General features: G+C 39.7%; 1 protein-coding gene across 1 annotated transcript in view; it reads right to left on the bottom strand.

Moving 5' to 3' along the window:
- Nucleotides 1-11860, bottom strand: part of LOC139123632 (short transient receptor potential channel 5-like) — a 35119-nt gene extending 23259 nt beyond the window's left edge. The window contains exons 1-2 of the mRNA XM_070689802.1: nucleotides 11584-11860; nucleotides 959-1101 (exon numbers count right to left, since the gene is read on the bottom strand). Coding sequence (XP_070545903.1) covers nucleotides 959-1101; nucleotides 11584-11707 — 267 coding nt within the window. The 5' untranslated portion in view covers nucleotides 11708-11860. The remainder of the gene's footprint in view (nucleotides 1-958; nucleotides 1102-11583) is intronic.
- Between the last annotated feature and the right edge of the window lie 8718 nt (nucleotides 11861-20578).

Below are 20578 nucleotides of genomic sequence, written 5' to 3'. Positions count from 1 at the left end.
AGAGAGCTCTCGGAACCAATGGGTAACCAGAGTGGATATTTAGGATCCCCAGATAGAAGGATAAATCCAAGGACACAGACAAATAAAAATAAAGTCGACATCAATAAAGGCATTCCGTATGTTAGAGGAACGTCTGAAGTTTTACAGGGGGCTTTTAAATCCAATGGCGTCAATATGTACCACACACCGTTCAACTCCATTCGGCAAATACTCACCAACGTTAAAGATAGAACGGAAAATCTACAAAAGTGTGATGTAATTTATCGTGTCAACTGTTAAGTCTGTAACCAAGACTACATCGGGGAAACTGCTAGACAACTGGGAACGAGCCTCACAGAACACCAGAGTCGAGAAACTTCTGCAATTTATGAACACTGCAAAAAGACAGGACATGCAATCATAGACAGTAGAGGGGGGTACTAGTACTGTGTATGATGCAATCAATCCTGATAACGTCAAGATCATCTCATGTGAAGATCATTGCATCAAGCGCAGAGTGAAAGAGCCCATTGGAAACAAAACACAACGACCTGCCCTCAACAGGGATGAGGGGATGGAAATTCCAGCAGTTTACAAAGCCCTCCTGTGGTCAGTTGACCTGTTACGTCATCTCATCATTCAAAATGATGAGGGCTGAGTAATTCAGCCGAAATAGTCTTCCAAAAGCATTTTGCTCTGAGTTACAGGAATTGCGGCAAAAAAGCAGTATTACTTTCTTTATAAACGTGTTTTCCAAGCTCATTTTCGTTATTTTACTTCTGAGGAGTTCTTTGAGCTGACCAAGAAATATGTTTACGAAAATATAATACCTTGAAAACATCAAATTATGTACTAGAATGAATCGTTCACAAGCTGACTTAGCTAAAATTCTTTCAATAAAATAAACAACACTTGTCAGTTTAATCAAGCGAGATATGGATAGTGTTCATCATTCAGATAGTATAAACCATTACATTACTTTGATCCATGCAGCGACTCCCGGTACATCACCAGTTTTGATTAAGTCAATCAATGCTTTCCCGTTGTCTTGTAATTTCTCTCTCTCAAACCAGTCTTTGGCTCTCGGACAAAGCTGCAAAAAGTCTGCAATTCTTTCAAAATCTGAAAAAAAAACGTTTATTGTGATCGATTAAAGCATGCTATGTCTCGTTTTCATTAAAGTCTTCAGAGACTTTTTAAGTTCTTTATAACTTCTTTCTATGTGCAGTCACCCATGTTGTTGCATGTATGAATGATAATCGCCGGTTTCGCTTTTGATGCCGTAGAACGTCTCGGTATGTATGCATGAGTTTCTATGTAGGACTTGAACTGTATCTGACACAGGTTCAATGTAGGAGGAGGAATGGCAAAGTGCGATAAGTGCCAGGTCTACTATCCGTTAACTATAAGTTTGAGACCCAAATGAAACCAGGATAGTGAACTCCCTATCGAAGATTGGGAGACTCGACAATGGTGTTGTGCCTTTAAACAGAGCAAGTTGCACTCTTCATTTCTTCTGTTTTATAATGCGCATGGTCCAAAAAATATGTTCTAGTTAGTGAAGAGTTTTGGGACATAACTATCAAACTTAGGCACTTTTTGTTTTTATCTGGGATGAATTCATCATTTATATGTTTGGTTCACATAGTGTCAAAACCGTAGCGTCTCCTGACTATAGCTACAGTTTTGTGCCTGCTCATATGATCTACTCCTTCTCTCTGATGAAGTGTTGTGATCGTTATTTCGGCTATCGGGATCCATAAGAAAAGTAAGATGAGATCAATGTGAAACAGAGACCTTGCTTTTGTTCAGAAGATCATTTTGTGCTGTTAAAATCTTTACTAGTGATATTCATTGCAATACGACACATAAAACATTGGAATATAATGAAAAGTATGTTTGACTTTGTTTTTCCACTTTCATTTCACTAATGTTCATAATATCATATAGGGCTAAGGCTTAGCCTAAGCCCTTTTTGTCGAGCTAGGTGTGACGACTACAGATTTTATTTTCATTTGGAGATACACAGTCAACGCTTACATAGTCAGTAATAGTAGTGATTCATGATAACAAAAAATAAAAAAGAAATAATTGTTACATGAGTGTTACCATTATGCATTACGTTCACTAAACAATTAATCAAACACTCAGCTTACTTGGTCGCCCATTGATATGCAGAGTTAATCGCACACGCTTTGTCAGACCCGGGCAAGTATATATTTCCTCTTGAATCAGTCAAAAAGTTCGCATACAAAATTTTGCATATACCAACATAACAACCAACTGTTTTCTATATAGGGGTGTGCTGGTCCATTATTATCGTTGCCATGGCAACTGCTCTGCCGAACATCCAGTATTGCAAGCCTTGGCTCAAATTAAGTTTTCGCTACGGTAGTAAACTTGGGCTACCCTTTTCTACAGTTTGTAGCAATGACAATGGCTTGTTACTCTTGCATTTTGCCAGGAATATCTTGTTTTCATTAACCAAACGAAAGGGTCTATTTTGCGTGATTCTGCCCACGAAGTGAATTTTTTAATCAAAGTGAAAAATAATAAGACACATCTAGTATTCTGGAGCATCTTTACACTATACACTATAGGGCGTTGTTCTGAACGCTTATCTTGAAATTATTCACACTATTGTCTCTTGTCAAGTAAGAATGACATGCAGGTGTTGGAATATGCCTATTGAGTTTGTTTTCAGTTCTCAAAATTTTACCGACAAATTTTGTCGGGAGTATTAGTGACAAAAGTGACTTAAAGCCCCAGTATTTGTAACTTTTAACAATTTTTTTCATATTTTTGATTAAAATGACATCCTCAGTATGTGAAAGTAGACCATAATTAATACCGAATCGCATGGTTTGCATGCCTAGCCCGCCTCACGATTAACAGTAAAAGGAGTGAAAAATGACTTCTTGTCCGGACCAGAAGTCAGCTTTGTTGACACACGAAACGAAACGTAATCACACCACCACGCATGCTCAACCACAACTACGCAAGTTTTACTGTGGCGTCCGTAGAAACCATACGCTCTTCGAAAAGGTCTGGTCCATCGAAACTGGAGACTCAGCTAAAAACGCGCGAAAGTTGGGTGAAATACCGGAAAGATATAAATATGTAAGTGTTTAGAGATTGTTCCGACTATAATGAGCCGTGCAAACAAACGTCTTGAACAGCTATAAATTAAAGACGGAGGCAGTCGATTGTAAGCTTCATGCAAGGCACTGCACGTTGTGACCGATGGTACGGAGATCAAGTTTGCTGAATGAATTGAGAGAGAAAAACATATATGAATAAAAATTCAACACTTCACCATTGTAATAATTGAACTAGTCGTTTCTTCCATTATGCAGTATAATGAAAATTTCGTTTAAAATAAATGACGGGACTGATTCTGCTCCGTCTACTCAAAGGAAGTTTTGTGTACGGCCAGGCTACGCTGCAGGCAACACAGCCTATCAACTTCGCATATCGTTGCCGTACGGCGTAATTGAAAACGCTCAGAAAGGAAAAATTATATCTTGAATGCAGTACAAAAGTCTTACTTATTAAATTTAAAAGTATTTCAAAGTAGTATCGAACGTAACGGGTATCTAATCCCCACAAGGACTACAGTAGTACAATTATCGGCTAGCTGCGATGCGATGGAGCTCCAGGCATTAAGCTTAGAAGTTCGAACACAAGAGATATCCCGGCCTCACTGCAAAGTCGTCCCCTGCGCACCCGGCCCGACAGCAAACTAACGTCTTGGTTTGATTCTGTTATTTATATATTTTTGTATAAAGTTCATGATACATATATCTGACTTTCACAACTGTACAATTTGCTCAGGACTGGTGAGTTTGGCTGTAGTCTACAGACGATCGGAGGGAGCTAAGGCAGGCCCCAAATTTGCATGGACAATGCCCGGACAATTATAGACGCAGCTCGATGAGAAAGTCATTCACATAAACCTAAATGAAGTGATCAATACAAAACTTTTAAACATCACTGGTTCTGAAAATTTATGATCAACGGTTCTGACCTACGGATTTTACACTGCGACATTGTTTTTTGTGTGTTTGGCCGGCTACTAGTCCTGTAAGGCTGTACTACATGGAGGTAGTAGACTGTACAAGTGCAGCGGGCGGCCGGGCCGAGATTGGTGTGGGGCCTGCAGCAAGGTATATTGACAGCGTCCATTGCAAAATGCCCGCGTGTTATCCTTTCTCGTTTGGGAGGAAATTTACCGCTGTATTCAGAATGCTTTTTTACCAGTATAAAAGCTCAGTAACTGATGCATCAAGAGCCAAGAGTCTGTAAATTTCTTAGCAGTAGCTCCATTGTTTTTTTCTAAATTTCGCTGAGATACAGCAGTGCGTATACTGGTCCCGATCGTTCCGACTCAGGCGTTTACAGCTGTTTAGGAGCCGTCATTATTTACGATCTGGGGGTCGGAGGAATTACATTAGAAACTTCGCGAAATTTGAGTCACACCCCAGCCAACCATGAAGACTTTGAGTAACCCCTCTCTAACAGAAAGTTTGGCTTACCTGAGCCCATGTAACAATATGTAGCTAGATATAAAAGCTCACTCATAAGCAGTCTCCGACCATATAGTATTGCTAAATTTGGATGGGTAGCATGTCATTATGGTATGGTTAAATGTCCAAATGGTTGTTGAACTCAAGTCAAATAAAATATACATTTCTATGGTAATATAAAGATGAATCCACAACAGTTCAGTTTTGTCCTAGATCCTGTGCACTTATAGTGATATCTGTCGAGAACATTTCTCCATGACCCAGCCTCTCCTTCCAACCCTGGTAACGACTGCAGAAAACTACTGTGTGACATCATCATCACCAGTGTTGATCCTCATCTTTACTGTCGCTGGTGCCATTGTGTACATGAACAACGATATCATTCTCATCGTCACTATCTTCTCTTTCATAATAAGTATTGCTAGTAGTACCACCTACTTGCAGTTTTTTGCCTTCCTTCTAGTTGATATTTATTTGTACTGTTAGAGTATTTTTCATTTTATTTAATATGTTTCAGAGTAAAATATATATAATCAACTTATCATTATTTATTGAGGACAGAGTAAGCCAAAGAAAAAAACATTTTGAGCACCACCTTATAACTTTCAATTTTTGAAGGACCCCCAGGTCGTAAATACTGACGGTTCCCTTACTTGCTGCCAAAGGCCATCGCGTACCATACATTGCCAAACTATGTTGCTTCGATTTCGCAATCACCTTGCCGCTAAAGCGACAATCAGCTGAAATTTATTACTTCAAGTTACTCAATTTTGATAGGTATTTGCCTACAGAAGTGAGCCAAGTGTATATAGTGTCGTCTTGATTTTACATCGGTACCCGGAGTTCTGAGTGACCAACTGCAGGGTGCGCGTCGGTGCACTGCCGACTGTAGTTTGAATAATCCGTATATAACGCACACTGTACCAGAATAGAATGTCAGCCTCCTCTGCCAAAGTTCTGTATCCTCTGAAACACAGTAGCAGTACGTATTTGAACGGAGAAGAACAAAATAAAACCATTCGCAGGTCATTCAGCCGGCGACCATGGGCGATTACCCAGGCAGTGTGGCGTGGCATGGCAAGGCCCCAGGAATGTTGCAGGCTCGATGATGTCATCAGTATCGGCGTTCTCGATCACGTGCACAGCCTACAAGTTGTCAACAAACCCGCGCGGCAATCCAACTCGATCGGGCAATATTTAGCGTTTGTATGTCACTACAGGAGCACAAATTTGGCATATTTCTTTACTGAACAACATTTCACGATGGATGTAAGAGAATAATATGTAATTTCGAACATAAAAAAAGGTTAAAAGTTACAAATACTGGGGCTTTAAAGATATAAATGGCTAAATTTTTGTTTTCACAGATTACATGTTGTGTTTAAGCAGCGTTTGCACGTAATGAAGTATAAGAAGTTACAAAAGTAAGGAATTTTATCTCCTGCAAACGTTCATACAGCGACACCTGTGGCGGGGGTCAAGAGGTCATCGTGTGGGCTTGTACCATCCTCTTTTGCCCTGAGACGTCCTCCAGGCAAGACAGCCATTTCGGCAGCTGGACCTCATCTGAACTTTAACAACGGTAACGGTATTTATAACATTCCTTTCTTCACAAGAAACCATGCCCCTATCCATGTAGTACTTTTGGGGCATTCTTTCATACGCAGTCTAGGAAAATACACGCGCCGAAACTCACTCATTTTTTTTCTGTTTGTTCGAAGCGTGTTTGTGAGGGGTACCGGCGGAGGTAACCTTCTCGGAGGACATCGTACGTGAGAGACGTTTCGCCAGATTTTGTATTTTCGACATCGGTACAAACGATCTCTGCAGTGTGCTTGATTCACAAGAGGCTATTGCTCATAGGATTATTTTATTCATCGGCATTTCAACGTTCGAATATTATCATTAGTTGTAAGCTAAGTTTTGCATCGTGCCCGGGGCCCGTGTACAGAAAACATCCGGGATTTCAGTGCACGTGTAGACGCCCTGTACAACAACTTTAGGGAGGCTTTGGCGGGAAATCCCTTTGTGTTTTCTGGTCACATGTCGGGTTATGGCGGTCATCGCTACAAGTATTCTACAGTGACGGGGTACACTTTAACGCGCCGGGTATGCGCCGGGATTATCGGAGTGTACAAGTGTACGAGGTGCTTTACTTCGCGCTTGTCGAGCATTGGCATCTTTTTAATTTTTTTAAAGTTTAAGCCGTGGTCGAAGTGTCGACAGAGTGGCATCAAACCAGGACATGGGAATCATGTGTGTGAATCTTGCTACATACTTCTCCCCACGCGGCTTGTTCAAGTTGTTGCTGTGCTTACAGCCCATTACAGGTCCCCAATGTCGGTTGTTGCTGTTTTTACAGCTTGTTCATTTTCCACTTCGGTGGAATGTCAGCTGCTCTTGTAGCGCTGTTGTTTTTTTTTCCCACATTGTTGGGTTCAGCTGTGTTATTCAGCTTGTTTTTTCCCTCAGTTGTAGGGCCCCTTCATTGTTGGGACCGGCTGGGCATGCAACTTTGACATTTTGGCTGCGGAAGGGGTGGATGTATTTTCAGGGCAGCGTCCCTGAGTGGATTCTCCATGCCTTGGATCTTGCTACCACTCAACCAGAGCTTTTCTTTTCCTCATCACCTGTAGTCGTGGCTCGTGCACATGTCCAATTGAGGGAGCGTTGCATTTTCAGTTTTCTGTCTTAGACTTGCAGTAGTTTAGCATGTGACCAGCTGTCGTAAGTTTGGAACGGTTTGGTTTATTGTAAACTATTCAGTGGAAGTCAGGTAATTTCCTTTTGCTGCCTAGTTTTCCTTTTCCTAGCTCATAGCCATGGCTCGAAGCAAAAAGGTAGCACAGAAGAAGGCAGCTAGCTCCAGTGCCTCAAGTAAAAGAGCAGTTACAGGTATGGTTCCTGCCAATGGTAGTTGTCTTCAGCAGCAGACAGTTAACAGCATCATTGTCATCAGCTTCTACAACAGTGGCAAGGGCTTCAACTCAGCTTGAGATCTTCACAGTCAAAACAGCCTACTTGAGATACCACAGCATCAACAACAGGCATATCTGCAGAACACTATCCATAACACGGTCCTTTTAATCAAAAGGCAGATGTAGAGTCACGCTGACATCACTCCATGTAGGTAACAATTACCTTATCCACAAATGGGGCTAAGTAAGTATATGATACCTGTTTTCACCTACAGGTAAAAACAGTTTGTTAAGGCAAGTGACGTATGCACTTCTTTTGGAGCATTCATATGCTGTCAGTCTGAGGGATTCTACGCGAAGTAATTTCTGTCAGTTCAAATTTATGAGAGCAGTAGTAGTAGAGATATCATAAATTTGCCGTGGACTTCATGTACGCGAGAGACTTGTCGCCCAACATAGGGTTACAACTACTGTGCTTTTTCATTACCATTACTAGTTATGTGTTCAAGATCAGCCGGTTCACATTTGTCAAGATTGTACTTCATAAAGTTTGCTTGCTGTACATTTTATTGCTGTGGTCGAACTTTTGTTGCAACAAAGTGGCGTCAGACTGAGTCATGCGAATTATGTTTGGCAGCCTTGCTTATTGCTTCCCATTAAGCTGGATTTTGCTGGGCTTACAGCCCACTACAGGTTCTCAATGTGGGGTGTTACTGTGTTTACAGCATTTTCACTTTTCCCTTTGTGGAATTTAGTGTGTTTTTCAGCTGGGTTTTCCCCTCATGGTTCGATTCGGCTGTGCTGGTCCACTATGTTGGGTGTTGCTGTATGTTCAGCTTTTGCATTTTTCCTTGTGGAATTTCCCTTATGGTTGGATTTGGCTGTGCTGGTCCAATTTGTAGGGTGTTGCTGTGGGTACATCGTCTTCCCTTTGTGGAATTTGTTTCCCAGCTGTGTTTTTCCCCCACATTGCTGGATCGGCTGGGTCAGCAGCAGTGTCATTTTATCCGCTTGTCATATGTTGGAGGCAGTGCCAGCATGTTACTGCCCGGGCTCCTTTAATAGTTTTCCCATGTTTGATTCTGTCTGCCACTCAACCTTAGCTATGTAATAGGTATAATGCAACCACATTATTGAGACTGTCGAATTTCTTTTTCTGCCTAGTTCTCCCTTTGTTTTCACCAACAGGCATGGCTCATAGAAAAAAAAAAACTGTACAAAAAGAAGAAGGCAGCTAACCTCATTGGCCACTCAGCATATTCAAATCCTACATCAGACACTAGGGCTACAAGGCAACAATCAACAACATCAACTTTACAAAATGGACCATTTTTAGTGTTTTCAGTTATTCTTTAGGATATATAAGTTTATCCTCTCAAGATCAATATGAAGCTGTATTATTGTACATAAGACTTCAAAGTTATAGTAATGGCTCATCTATCTTGCTATGTCTTGCACATATATTTACAAAGGCAAGCCTTCCAATAACCAATCAGAGGTTTCAGACGTTTGGAATCTACTTGCCAGTTGAAGAACCAGTTTTAGTACAGCAACTGTGCGCCGTGCATGGTACAGAGTCAAATGTTGTAAGCCAGCTTCCGCTTTCAAGTAGATTCACTTTAATTGGAAATCAGCTGTGTTTTCTGGTTTGCCAGTGTGACAATTTTTAACCTTCCTTTATCAATATGACTGCATTACTGCTACTTTAAAAACAGGCTCTCCTGCAATCATCCAGAGGTTGTGGACGTATGAAGTCTATTTGCCTAAATGGTCGTTGGGTACAATCAGTTAAGTTGTGAAACAAGTATATATATAGGTCATCAGTTTAAGGCCAAGTTTAGCATAGTAACTGTTCGCAGGGGCTGCAGTAAGTTGTGCCATTCTGGCTTATTATCTGATGTCCCGAAAAATGTTCAAGTGTCAACATATAAGGAGCAAGTATGCTTTGTACGGTGGGAGGAAGCTGGTTAGAAATATGTTTATAAAGTTCAGGAAGTTTTTAGGTTCACACTATGCGCTTCCTCCAGACTAGCAGATTCCATTTCACATTGCTAACAATTATTTTTGCTATCTTTGCATTCCACGCATTGTGATTCCATATGATTGACTAGGCTTTTTCAGAGAGAATTTTTCCCCCAAAAAGGGTTTTTTAATCTCTGTTTTTTAGAGCAAGTCTCTCTATGGTTTGTGTTTAGCAACATTAGGAAATACAGTTACTCAATTCGAGTTTTGTTCCTTGTTTCCCAAGGTAGTAGTACAAAGAGTGGGGTCAACAAGACTGTTTGTAGATAAAGTACAAAACGTAGTTTACAGACTTTACAATTGTTACGGGTTTACCTCTATTGCTGCAATAAAACAGAGGGTAGTAGCGTAGCCAAGCACAGTATATAAGTAGGATGGTTAAGTTATTGCTAGTTAGACACTGGTGCTGTGCCAGTATAAATTTTGCATACATCTGTGAAACATGCATGAGTCACAGTTCATTTGCCAGTTTCTCAACACAGCACGGGTCAACGTAGCAATCAAGACAAGTCACAGTTCGCAGGGGCTGCAGTGACGTTGACTTTCTTCGTGTGGAGCCGACACAAGGTGTGTCTTGTGGCGTGTTTGGGCCCCACAAGATTGGGGCAAGATTAAATGAGTTACCTATGTAGGTGAATTCTTTGTTAGACTGTTAATTGGTCACCCATTTTGTGGCCCACTTTATGTATTTCAGAGTTAGCAGCATGTTAATCATTGTAAGGAAATTTGTTTGTGTGTCAGTTTATTGTCACCAATTTTGTAGCCTTATCGATGTATCTCATCTTTGCAACTTTAATTTTATCACAAGTGTAAGTAGGTTAGTTATTGTAAGGTCACACGTTTTGTATTATGTTTGCGTGTCATCAATTAGTGGCCTGTTTGATGTATTTTACAGTTACAGTTTCTCATTAAATGGTCACCCATTTGGTGGCCCATTTCTCCCACAAAGACATGAGTTGGGTATTCCTTAATTTGCTGGTGTTGTAGCTGGCCGGGGCACGGCATCACTACCAGTGATGTGGGGCATTGTCCAGCATTGACAGCGTTTTCAGGAGATAAAAGAAGTTACAAAAGTAAGGAATTTTATCTCCTGCAAACGTTCGTACAGCGCCGCCTGTGGCGGGGGTCAAGAGGTCATCGTGTGGGCTTGTACCATCCTCTTTTGCCCTGAGACGTCCTCCAGGCAAGACTGCCATTTCGGCAGCTGGACCTCTTCTGAACTTTAACAACGCCCCCCTCCTCCCCTTTCCACCACATTTTACCATGTATGGATTTGTGTTTGGGCCCCACAAGATTGGGCAAGATTAAATGATTACCTGTATGTAGGTAAATTCTTTGTTAGACTGTTAATTGTTTACCCATTTTGTGGCCCACTTTATGTATTTCACAGTTAGCAGCATGTTAATCATTGTAAGGAAATTTGTTTGTGTGTCAGTTTATTGGTCACCAATTTTGTGGCCTAATTGATGTATCTCATCTTTGCAAGTTTAATTTATCACAAGTGTCAGTAGGTTAGTTATTGTAAGGTCACACGTTTTGTATTATGTATGCGTGTCATCAATTATTGGCCTGTTTGATGTATTTTACAGTTACAGTTTCTCATTAAATAGGTGGAGCTGTGGGTTGTGCTAGAGCAATGAATAATGTCAGTTGAAAATTGGGCGGCGGGGAACTAAGACATCCATAAGGCAGCGTTTCAAAAATTGCCTTTCAACAACACGTCACAAAAGACACCGCTGTAGTCTCTCATTTCAATACTGATCACCATGACCTCAATGATATTACAATCTCTCTAATAGTGAAAATCAATTAGCCGAATGGTAATCTCCGCAAAGGTGCGTGTGTATTCATCGCTTAACAAACAAGATAAAATGCTGGTTATTTATTCAATATGTCACTCTTTTCTTTCTTAGTTCGTCCAACAATGAATAAGTTAACCAAATGTTAAAATTACAATGAGTTAAGTCTTTTAGCTGTGGGTAAACACAAGACTGATAGTTCGAGATGTAAGTTATAGACAAGATAAAACCATGGTCCAATAACTTAGCATATCAAAACACGCTCGTGCGCAGAAAGGAAGGGGGGAAATCAGCACATTAGACTAGATTAGATTAAATTTTGAAGGACTGGTCACTCACCACAATAATATGTCTCTGTCTCGTCAGAGTCTGGTGGATTGGTTTCTTCTACACTAACACCCGAAAGAGATTCCATACCAAACGCGTTTTTACTTACGCCAGTCGCCATGTCAGTCGAGTTCATATTATATAGGGAATAAGGTAAGGGTTCGTTGAACAGCAATGCTAATTCCAAGCAATGTTATATCGCTGACTTTGTGAAATGTCCAACTTGTTTCTGTTAAAAACAGTACTGTGATATCGCCGTTATGTTCAAAACGATGAAACAGATAATTATGCAAACAATGTTGAAACGCACTTTGACGATTACATCCTTAGTGGTTCATGTCGAATATCACGTGACTCATTAGCGTAAGGTTTTCGAAAATGTAATGCAAAACATTCTGGGTGATTAAGTGTAGGAGATACGGCTAGTTTTCAATCGGGTTCGAACCCACAACATACGGCATCAGTCGCCTAGCGGAGAGGCCACAGAGAGAACCAATCGGCTAAATCTCCACTCCCAAAAAGAGTGGGTGAGTTTGTATTGCGAGTGTGTATGTTTGCCAACCGAAATTAAATACGCCCATTTGTAGTTATAGATGTACGTTTACTCACTGTCGCCAGTTGAAGATGATGTCGCGTTGGTCAATACATGAGAGGGACAGACAGATAGATAGATAGATAGTTAGATAGATAGATAGATAGATAAAGTATCACAACGAATAATGAAACAACAGGCCTATTACAAACACACGTACATTTGCTGCTCAGTAACCGTTTCTCAATTTTCCGCTCTGTCAAACTATATTGTTCATAACCAATCGTGCTTATCGGGGTCAAACGATGAATAGTGCTTTATGTTTTGCATGCAAATTTGCAATTAAACTATGTCTCCCCAAGCCCGTCCAGGTGACAACTTAGTCCTCGCTTGTACATGGACAGTTCGAACTAAAAAGTACAAACTCTATAACTATTGGGTAACAATTATTATAATTGTATATTCAAAATGCAAATGGTCATATTGTTTTTTTTGTATTAAAAATGTTGAATTCAAATTAACAATAATAAAAAAAACTTGCTTTAAAGACGGTTGAAAACAGCTATAATTTAATCTAACACGATAAGAACTAATTTCGGATAATATGATCTTCAAATTTGTCAAAAATGTTAGATGCTCTACAGCTGAATGTTGCAATATAACAAATTACTCATAAAACAAATGTCTAACCTATAAAGAAAGGCAGATGAGCTTACACTTGAAAATTATGCAAATATCACTCAGATGTTCACCATCCGACTATCCTAATAAGTTCAAATCGTTTTATTTATTAATATAGGCTGAGAAAAGTAAACTCATAACACAGAGAATACAAAGAAAAACAAGTGAACCATAAACCGACACTACTGATTAAAAATCATGAAGAAACCTCTAGTATTCTAGAGCATCTGTACACTATACGTCATAGGGCTTTATTCTGTACGCTTAGTATCTTGAAATTATTTTACACTTTTTATACAAACATTTTGCTGGCTAGTTTCCAATGTTTGGAGTTTTAGTGACGAAAGTGACTGAAAGACAGATATGGCTAAATTACTGTTTTCTATTAGTACATATTGTTTTAAGCAGCGTTTGCATGTAATGAAATGCATAAGATGCTTACCCTAACATATCGTGTTGTTTTTGAATCCATAGGTGGTGATATGGGCGGTGCCGAAGCAATGAGCAATGTCCGCTGAAAATTGTGGGGGAACTAAGACATCCATATGAGAGCGTTTCAAACACTGTCTTTGAACAACACGCCACAAAAGACACCACTGTAGCCTCTCATTTCAATACTGATCACCATGACTTCAATGATTTTACAATCTTTCTAATAGTGAAAATCAATCAGCCAGATGATGAGCTCAGCAAACGAATAGATTTCCCGTGGATCCAGACTCTAAAGTTACTTTCACCCGTTGGCTTATATATCGGCCCAATTTTCGAATGCAAATAAGTTTAAGAGTCAAGTGCTTATCCACGCCACACGCTGAGCCATATTCGACTTCGACTCTTGGTGACACGGTCATTATTCAACTCGTATCTTCCTTCGCTGAACGAACAAATATTATGGAATAATATCTAAGTATGGTTTTCTGCATTACAAACATCTGTATTTTGAATTTTAAAGCATTTATTTATCAGTACACTGTCTGTGTATCCATTCATTCAGTACACCAGAAGAAGGTCTAGTTTAGACCAGAAAATTGTGTTGCAAATTCATAAAAATGTTATATACGGACCCCCCCCCCCCAAAAAAAGGTGTGGTGATGTGCTTTTATATTCTCGGGTAAAAAAAAACTTGTTTACAATAGAGTGGGCATTTGACATTTGGCCAACGTTTTGTGATTCTGCGAAAGTGTTGGCGAGATGTTTTGTCTTTCGCCAAACGGCCGTTAAATTATCGTTCTCTAGCAACAGAAATAATCGGTAGTGTGAAAATGAAGATTACCTACGATAACATGGTCTGTGAATACAACTCTGAGGAAGTTTAGCTAACTTGGAGTGAAAATGATTACACAGACTGTAAGTTCATAATTATTACAATGAAAATCTCCTGATTGCAGAAATATTGTAAGATGTAAATAAAATCTTAACACAGTAATTCGAGTAAAAGCGAACTTCACCAGGCAAGTCACAGCTCCATTGCCCATCAAACAACATTTTGCGGAAACATAGATATGACAAGGGGCGCTTGCAAAGCTTTAAAAGACGACATGGGGAATGGTGTATTCTATACATAGCTATGGCTGTAGCAAGTTTAGATAATGTTGTCAACAGTGGGTTTCGGCCATAGTCCTCCGGTTAATACAGTGTTCTTGATCTTAGTCGCTTTGGCCCGCTACTCATATGTATGGCACCTACAGGAGAGGTATTTCATAAATCAGCCAAATTTCAATCACATATTTGTACACAGTTACAACATTTAAAAAAAATACGGTTGAGGACGGAGTCGTCGCCCACTAGAGCCAGACCGACTGGACTTCTCACGTGAGTCACTACGCCTACATGTCTCTGTCCAAGAGCAGTGCAGAGTGCAAAGAGCTAGTGCCAAGACGAAGTGAGTCTCTGTCTAGAAAGTACACAACTTAAAAACTTGCATATTGTCATGGCTTTGGTATACGTCTATAATAAGGAACTGAAACAGTTAACAACATTAAAGAGCCACTCTCAGCTAACGACGGTCAAACAGGTTGGGTGTGTCTTTCAACTAAGAGCTATAGACGTCTAGCGAACGTCGGGTGGCAATGATTACATCAGTTGGAACCGCGTAATTACACAAAATCAACTGTCCTTGTGAAGAAACTGCAAGATGTGAATAAAATCTCAGTTTGGTAGTTCGAGTACTTCACTAAGTCCGCAGAGATGGGTACAAGCAAAACATTAACAAAAGATTGTCCACAGCCCGCCTCGAGAGATTAAACATTTTCGCTACCCAGAATTCACAGCAGTGAACACAATGTAAGGATCAATGTATGGGAGACCACAAAGCATGCGCACAAACGGTTCCAATTACACTGAATACACGGACAACGCACTTTGTTGAATTTTGGAAGGCAGAGAGGGTACTATTGAAGACCGCCAACCATTGTACTCTATTACTAAGCCAAAGATTCGACCTGAAAGGTGAGTTCGCATGCTCGTTGTCGCTTTTTACCAAGGTCATCTGATAGCTTAATCAGTCTTGATTGGCGAAAAAGATTAAGATTTGACAACGGTACAAAATTGCTTGATTAAGTCCACGACCGTCCGTTTACACGCCTCACTCGACTCCAGCGTATAGAATGATGCATACTTTTTCCGTGTAGAAATCACCCATTAGTTAAGTCGATCGTCAAACGTTTCTCTCTGTGATTGGGGTCGGTTGTCAAAACTTTAACGGAAGCTCGTGTGCGTCAGTTTTCCTTATGCATACCTTTGACATGAGGCAAATATAGCGCAGAATATTCTGGATTGCTCTCCGCTTCCAAGTGTTTATTAACTTTTGGAGATTTATTTGTAGATAAATAATCTCCGTAGTATGTTCATTCATGGTGTGGAGAGCGGACTAGTATAGCCTGTTTCAAAGGCATTATCTTCTACACTGGCTCATTGATACAGTTAATCTGGTAGCCCTTTGCCATGGCAGCCTAGTCCCATAGGTATTTGTGTCACAAACACAACGTAGCGTCGATCCCGCCATTCATAGTTCGCTCGAAATTTCGAAGTGCGGGGGAAATGTGACTGTGGGATGGAAACATTTGAGGCAGTATGCGCCTTGAAAGTGAAAGACTTCAACTTTTACTCAGACTTTCCTGAATGAAACTTTCAACCATTCTCTTATCAAATCAACAATAAAAATCAGGATCAATGTGCAACGTTTGGTACTAGGGAAACAAATGACCCAACATTTTGCGATATTTGAGTTCAAAATGGCCGCCATTCCTGTGGGATTTTCGAAAAACTAAGCCGGTGAAAGCTTTTCTTTCTACAATATCTTAAAATGAGCCGCTCCCTCCCCCACAAGTGGTAGATAACAAAAGAATTGTAGAAATTTGAGAGTCCGAATATCTGTCCCTCATGTCCGTTGTACCTCAAGCGTTGTGTGCATCATGGTGTTATAAGCTTATGTCTGAACAGACATCAAGCATACATGTATTAAGTTGTGCAACTGTCTTTGAGTTTTGTTACTAAATCGGTATCTATAATTCTATTCTCAAGGTTAATGTGGCTCTTAAGAGCTTAAATATCTTCCATTTAGATCAATACACCAATGATAAAACGGGCAAAGAAAATAAGTGATGCTACAGTTGCACGTAATTGTAGACAAATATGTGTTAGTTCAACTGTTATACTGTGCTATGAGCCCAGGTCACGACATTGCATACTTTGTACTTCGAGAAAAACATCGCTGTGCAAAGTTTGTGATCTTTATCTCAGAGGAGTCTGTATAGTGTACAACGAAACATACGCTAAGGTCATGCACTTGCCAACGTAGTCGTGGGGTGTAGGCAGAAATTAGCTAGTCAGCTCATGCATTAAAGTTTTGCCTTATCGTTGTCTGAATAACAAAATGATAATATTACATTTTTGACGGTTTGTTTACCTTTTGTCTGAGTTGCGACCCTGCCATGATGATTTGAGGGCAGGTTCAAGACAATAATGGACAGCAAATTGTTGACAGTTGCAGGAAAAGAGGCCGTATTGCAACATTGATGTACAAGTATTAAGACAGAACGCGCCTTGGAGACATGCATTCAGGCTCTCAAATTTCTGCAAATCCTTTTCTGATCCAACAACTGTTTGGGCTCATTTCAAAGCTCTTGAAGAAAGAAAAACTTTGGAGGAAAATCGCAGTCTTAATTTTTCGAAAATCCGAAATTGTATTTCCCCTCCAATAGAGTTAACACAGGGATGGCGGCCATTTTGAATTTCAAATATCGCAAAAATGTTGGATGATTCGTTTCGCTAGTCCAAAACTTTGCATGGTGACCCCCGATTTTTATTTTCGATTTGGTAAGATAATGGTTGATATTTTTATTTGGGAATGTTCGAGCAAAAGTTTAAGTCTTTCACTTTAGAGGCGCAAACTACCTGACAAGACACATTTTGATTTCTTGTGCAAGACATTACAATGTCGATATCATGAAGGTCTAACTATTCATATCAGTGTAATTTTCCATACAAGGATTACTCGTAGTGACATCGAACAGGTTTTATTTCAGTCACGGCGTCATGGCAACTATAGACAGTCTGATGTCGGACAAGAAAACAGCAATCGATATAATAACAAAATATTCAAAGCTAGAGCAGTCAGATGATTATCAACGAACGGCCGAGGGAAAGATCGATACAAAGAAAGCCGATTTTATGGTGCATTTCAACAATTTCTTGTCGCAGCCACAGCGTGACGTACTCATCAGTTATGGTGTGAAAGAATCCGACATTCCAGAGAACCTTCGTCTGGCTGGAATAGCTGTAGCAAAATTTCCGGATGATCCGGAGGTAACGAACTACAACACGCCCTTCTGTAATTTGTCCAACATGTGGTGGTCTTTGTAAGACCGATATCACGGGATGCTTCCAGGTTAAATGATAGATGTAACAAATTTATGACTCAATATTCTTCACTGTCTCTGTAGCAATATTGGTAAAAGTATCTCATCGAAAGCGTTAAAAAAACGTTGAGCGAAGCACAATTAAAATATTGGGGGTGTCACCGCGTTATCGTTAGTTTTTTTTACATGTCTAGTGATATACACAGTTTGGACCGTCACGACGACAACTATATTCTACAACACTCAAAAATTGCGATGGAAAAAAGTTGCGCAAATCAAAACTCCGAAACGGAGTCTTGTAAATGGTCATATATATTTCTTTTCTATAGTGACATTCTTGGTGATTGTTCAAGTTCATAGTTTTTCAATTACTATTTACCTATAGGTTATGGCGGTTGCAATGAAGATGTCACCTCGCTCTTTATTGAAGAAGATAGGTCGTGGTTCACCAGGTGTTAAATCAGGGGATTCCGTCCCTGAATTCAATTTGGTTGCCATGGAAAGCAAGGAACTGATACCATTCAGTAGATTGCATTGCCGTGAAGACAGACCTCTTTGTATCATTTCATCTTCTGCAAGCTGACCCCCATTCAGGGTAAGTTGTTTAACAATTGCATAGATAGGCGGATCATTCCTGAAGAGAACAGACTAAAACGATATCAAACTTACTATAGGACGCAATGACCCAGTTTCAAAATGAGATGTAGGAGTTTACATCATCTCTATTCTTTGTTATTAACTATTGTATCAGGGATTCACGACGTTTTAATTGCATCAAAGCCATGCGATACGAGAGTTAGTTTGTCTACAATCGTGCAAAATGGTCACCGGTCTTCCCATGATTAGTGACATAAATATGTTGTATTGATATTGTTGATCTGAGAGTGAAGGACTAGGTCCTGTCTACTTAGCACTTTGCAAACTGGCGAAAACACCATTTCTTTCTAAATTTCATAAAAGCCGAGCCAAGAAAGTCAAAGGGTTTGGCTTTGTTTCTTTATGTTGTGAGCAGCTTGTAAGTTGGAATTATGGCGCACTAGTATGGTTACCCTGCTTGACATTTAGTAGGCTTTTTCCAAACTAATTAGTAAATTGTTTAACCAAGAAAAGACAGTGATGGTTACATCTGCGATTCAGTGCAATATAACATTGCCAGCACACTGCATCAACTGCATGTTGTCCTCATTGCAGGCTGTCATCGATGGTGGCAGTCTTGAGACACTGCTCCACGATTACAAAACCACGGCTGACTTCATGATTGTGTATTTAAGGGAAGCTCATCTCTCTGATGGTCGGAGAATGGGGCAGTCATTTAGCAGTTTGCCACAGCCGAAGACGTTGGAAGAAAAAATCCAGAGGGCAAGGTAATAAAGGGTATTAAAAGTTTTATACACGAAACCTATGATGTTTATGTTGGTTACACTGTCTTAAAAATGTAATATATACTCACAAGGTAATAATCCTATATAAATTAATTTATGTTCTAGATTTAGCACAGTTGGCACTCGTGCGAGCTCTCAGAATGAGCAAAATACCTTTTTTGACATTTCACACCAGAATATCAATATACAGCATTATATAATAGCAATAAACCACACTCAGTAACGGAATACCACTTAATCGTGACTAGTTCACTTTATATTTTCACTGGCTATCGCTTGTGCATATATGTCTTTAACTGGTTAGTACTGTTGCTGAGTGTGGCTTATTGCTTAAATATTAATTTGTCGCAGAAATTCTGTATTTATGTAAAGTTGTTTTCTGTTTTCAGCATACTTAGGTTTGAACAGATTTTGTAAAATTATTTTATCATTTTATCAACAGTGACATGGTTCTACTAAATCCTAATATCCTGACAGCAGACTTCAACAATGCTAATAAGATTCGTGTTTTGGTCGATGGCATGGAAGAAACTTTCGATAACATGTTCTGGGCCTCTCCTGATAGAGTTTTCATCTTTGAAAATGGCCGACTGTTATACGTTGGGAGGGACATCGTAGCTCAACGCCTGTCTCCATTTCAACTGATGACGGACGAAATCAGACAATGGTTACAAAGTCGGTTTAATTAAGTCATGTGACATCTGTTAATTGGATATGTCGCTCTAAAACTGTATTATAACAAGTAAAAACAAATATGAAAAGATGGACAACCTCTACTACTACTACTACTACTACAAAATATTAAGGAACATTGATTTAAACAATTGATAAGCTTTAACCAACTTATCGTCACCCCACACTGTCATGTTTTTGTAGACTAAGCTGTGTGTGTGTGTTGCCTTTCACTTGCCCCATATTCTTTAATGCAAACCGACTAATGTCATGATAACACTGCTGGTAGATTCTGTCCGGTCCAAGCCTGTGATAAACAAAAATTGAACACCAAAATGCTAGGTACTTGTTATATATGGATTATTGGGGTGAGGGCAAGACAGCTAGTTCAAGAAAACCTGATCGATACATTTATGGCATACTTGCTAACCTTTGATATACTGTATCACTTCATACAATATTTAGACAAATTCGGGACCAATCCTGACGGGTGTAGCATGCTAGCAGGGTACGCTTACCCATTCCGGACACCTCTTACAACCACTAACTATCAGTGGCTCAGGATGGTCCTACTTAAATTTGTAAATCTCAAATGTCCATTGGACCTGGTTATGTATTACCTTGAATGGGAATGATTATTGGACCAGTTTAATGTCATATTGCAAAGAAAGTTGAATCGGACCGGACAAAATTCTACCAGCTATGCTCGACATGTTAATAGATTTTACACTTTGCAAAGTATAATATGAAGTTGACTTTTATGTCGGCGTTTCTATTTTCCCGTCGAACTATCGTTTCTCCTACCGATAACAAGACTATATCCTGTTTGATTTTTTCAATATCTGTAACACATTGTAATGTTTAGGTCATGACTGTATTAT

Source organism: Ptychodera flava (genome assembly GCF_041260155.1).
Source record: "Ptychodera flava strain L36383 chromosome 23 unlocalized genomic scaffold, AS_Pfla_20210202 Scaffold_23__1_contigs__length_28996876_pilon, whole genome shotgun sequence".
Taxonomy (NCBI): domain Eukaryota; kingdom Metazoa; phylum Hemichordata; class Enteropneusta; family Ptychoderidae; genus Ptychodera; species Ptychodera flava.
This window is presented reverse-complemented; position numbering and strand designations above follow the sequence as displayed.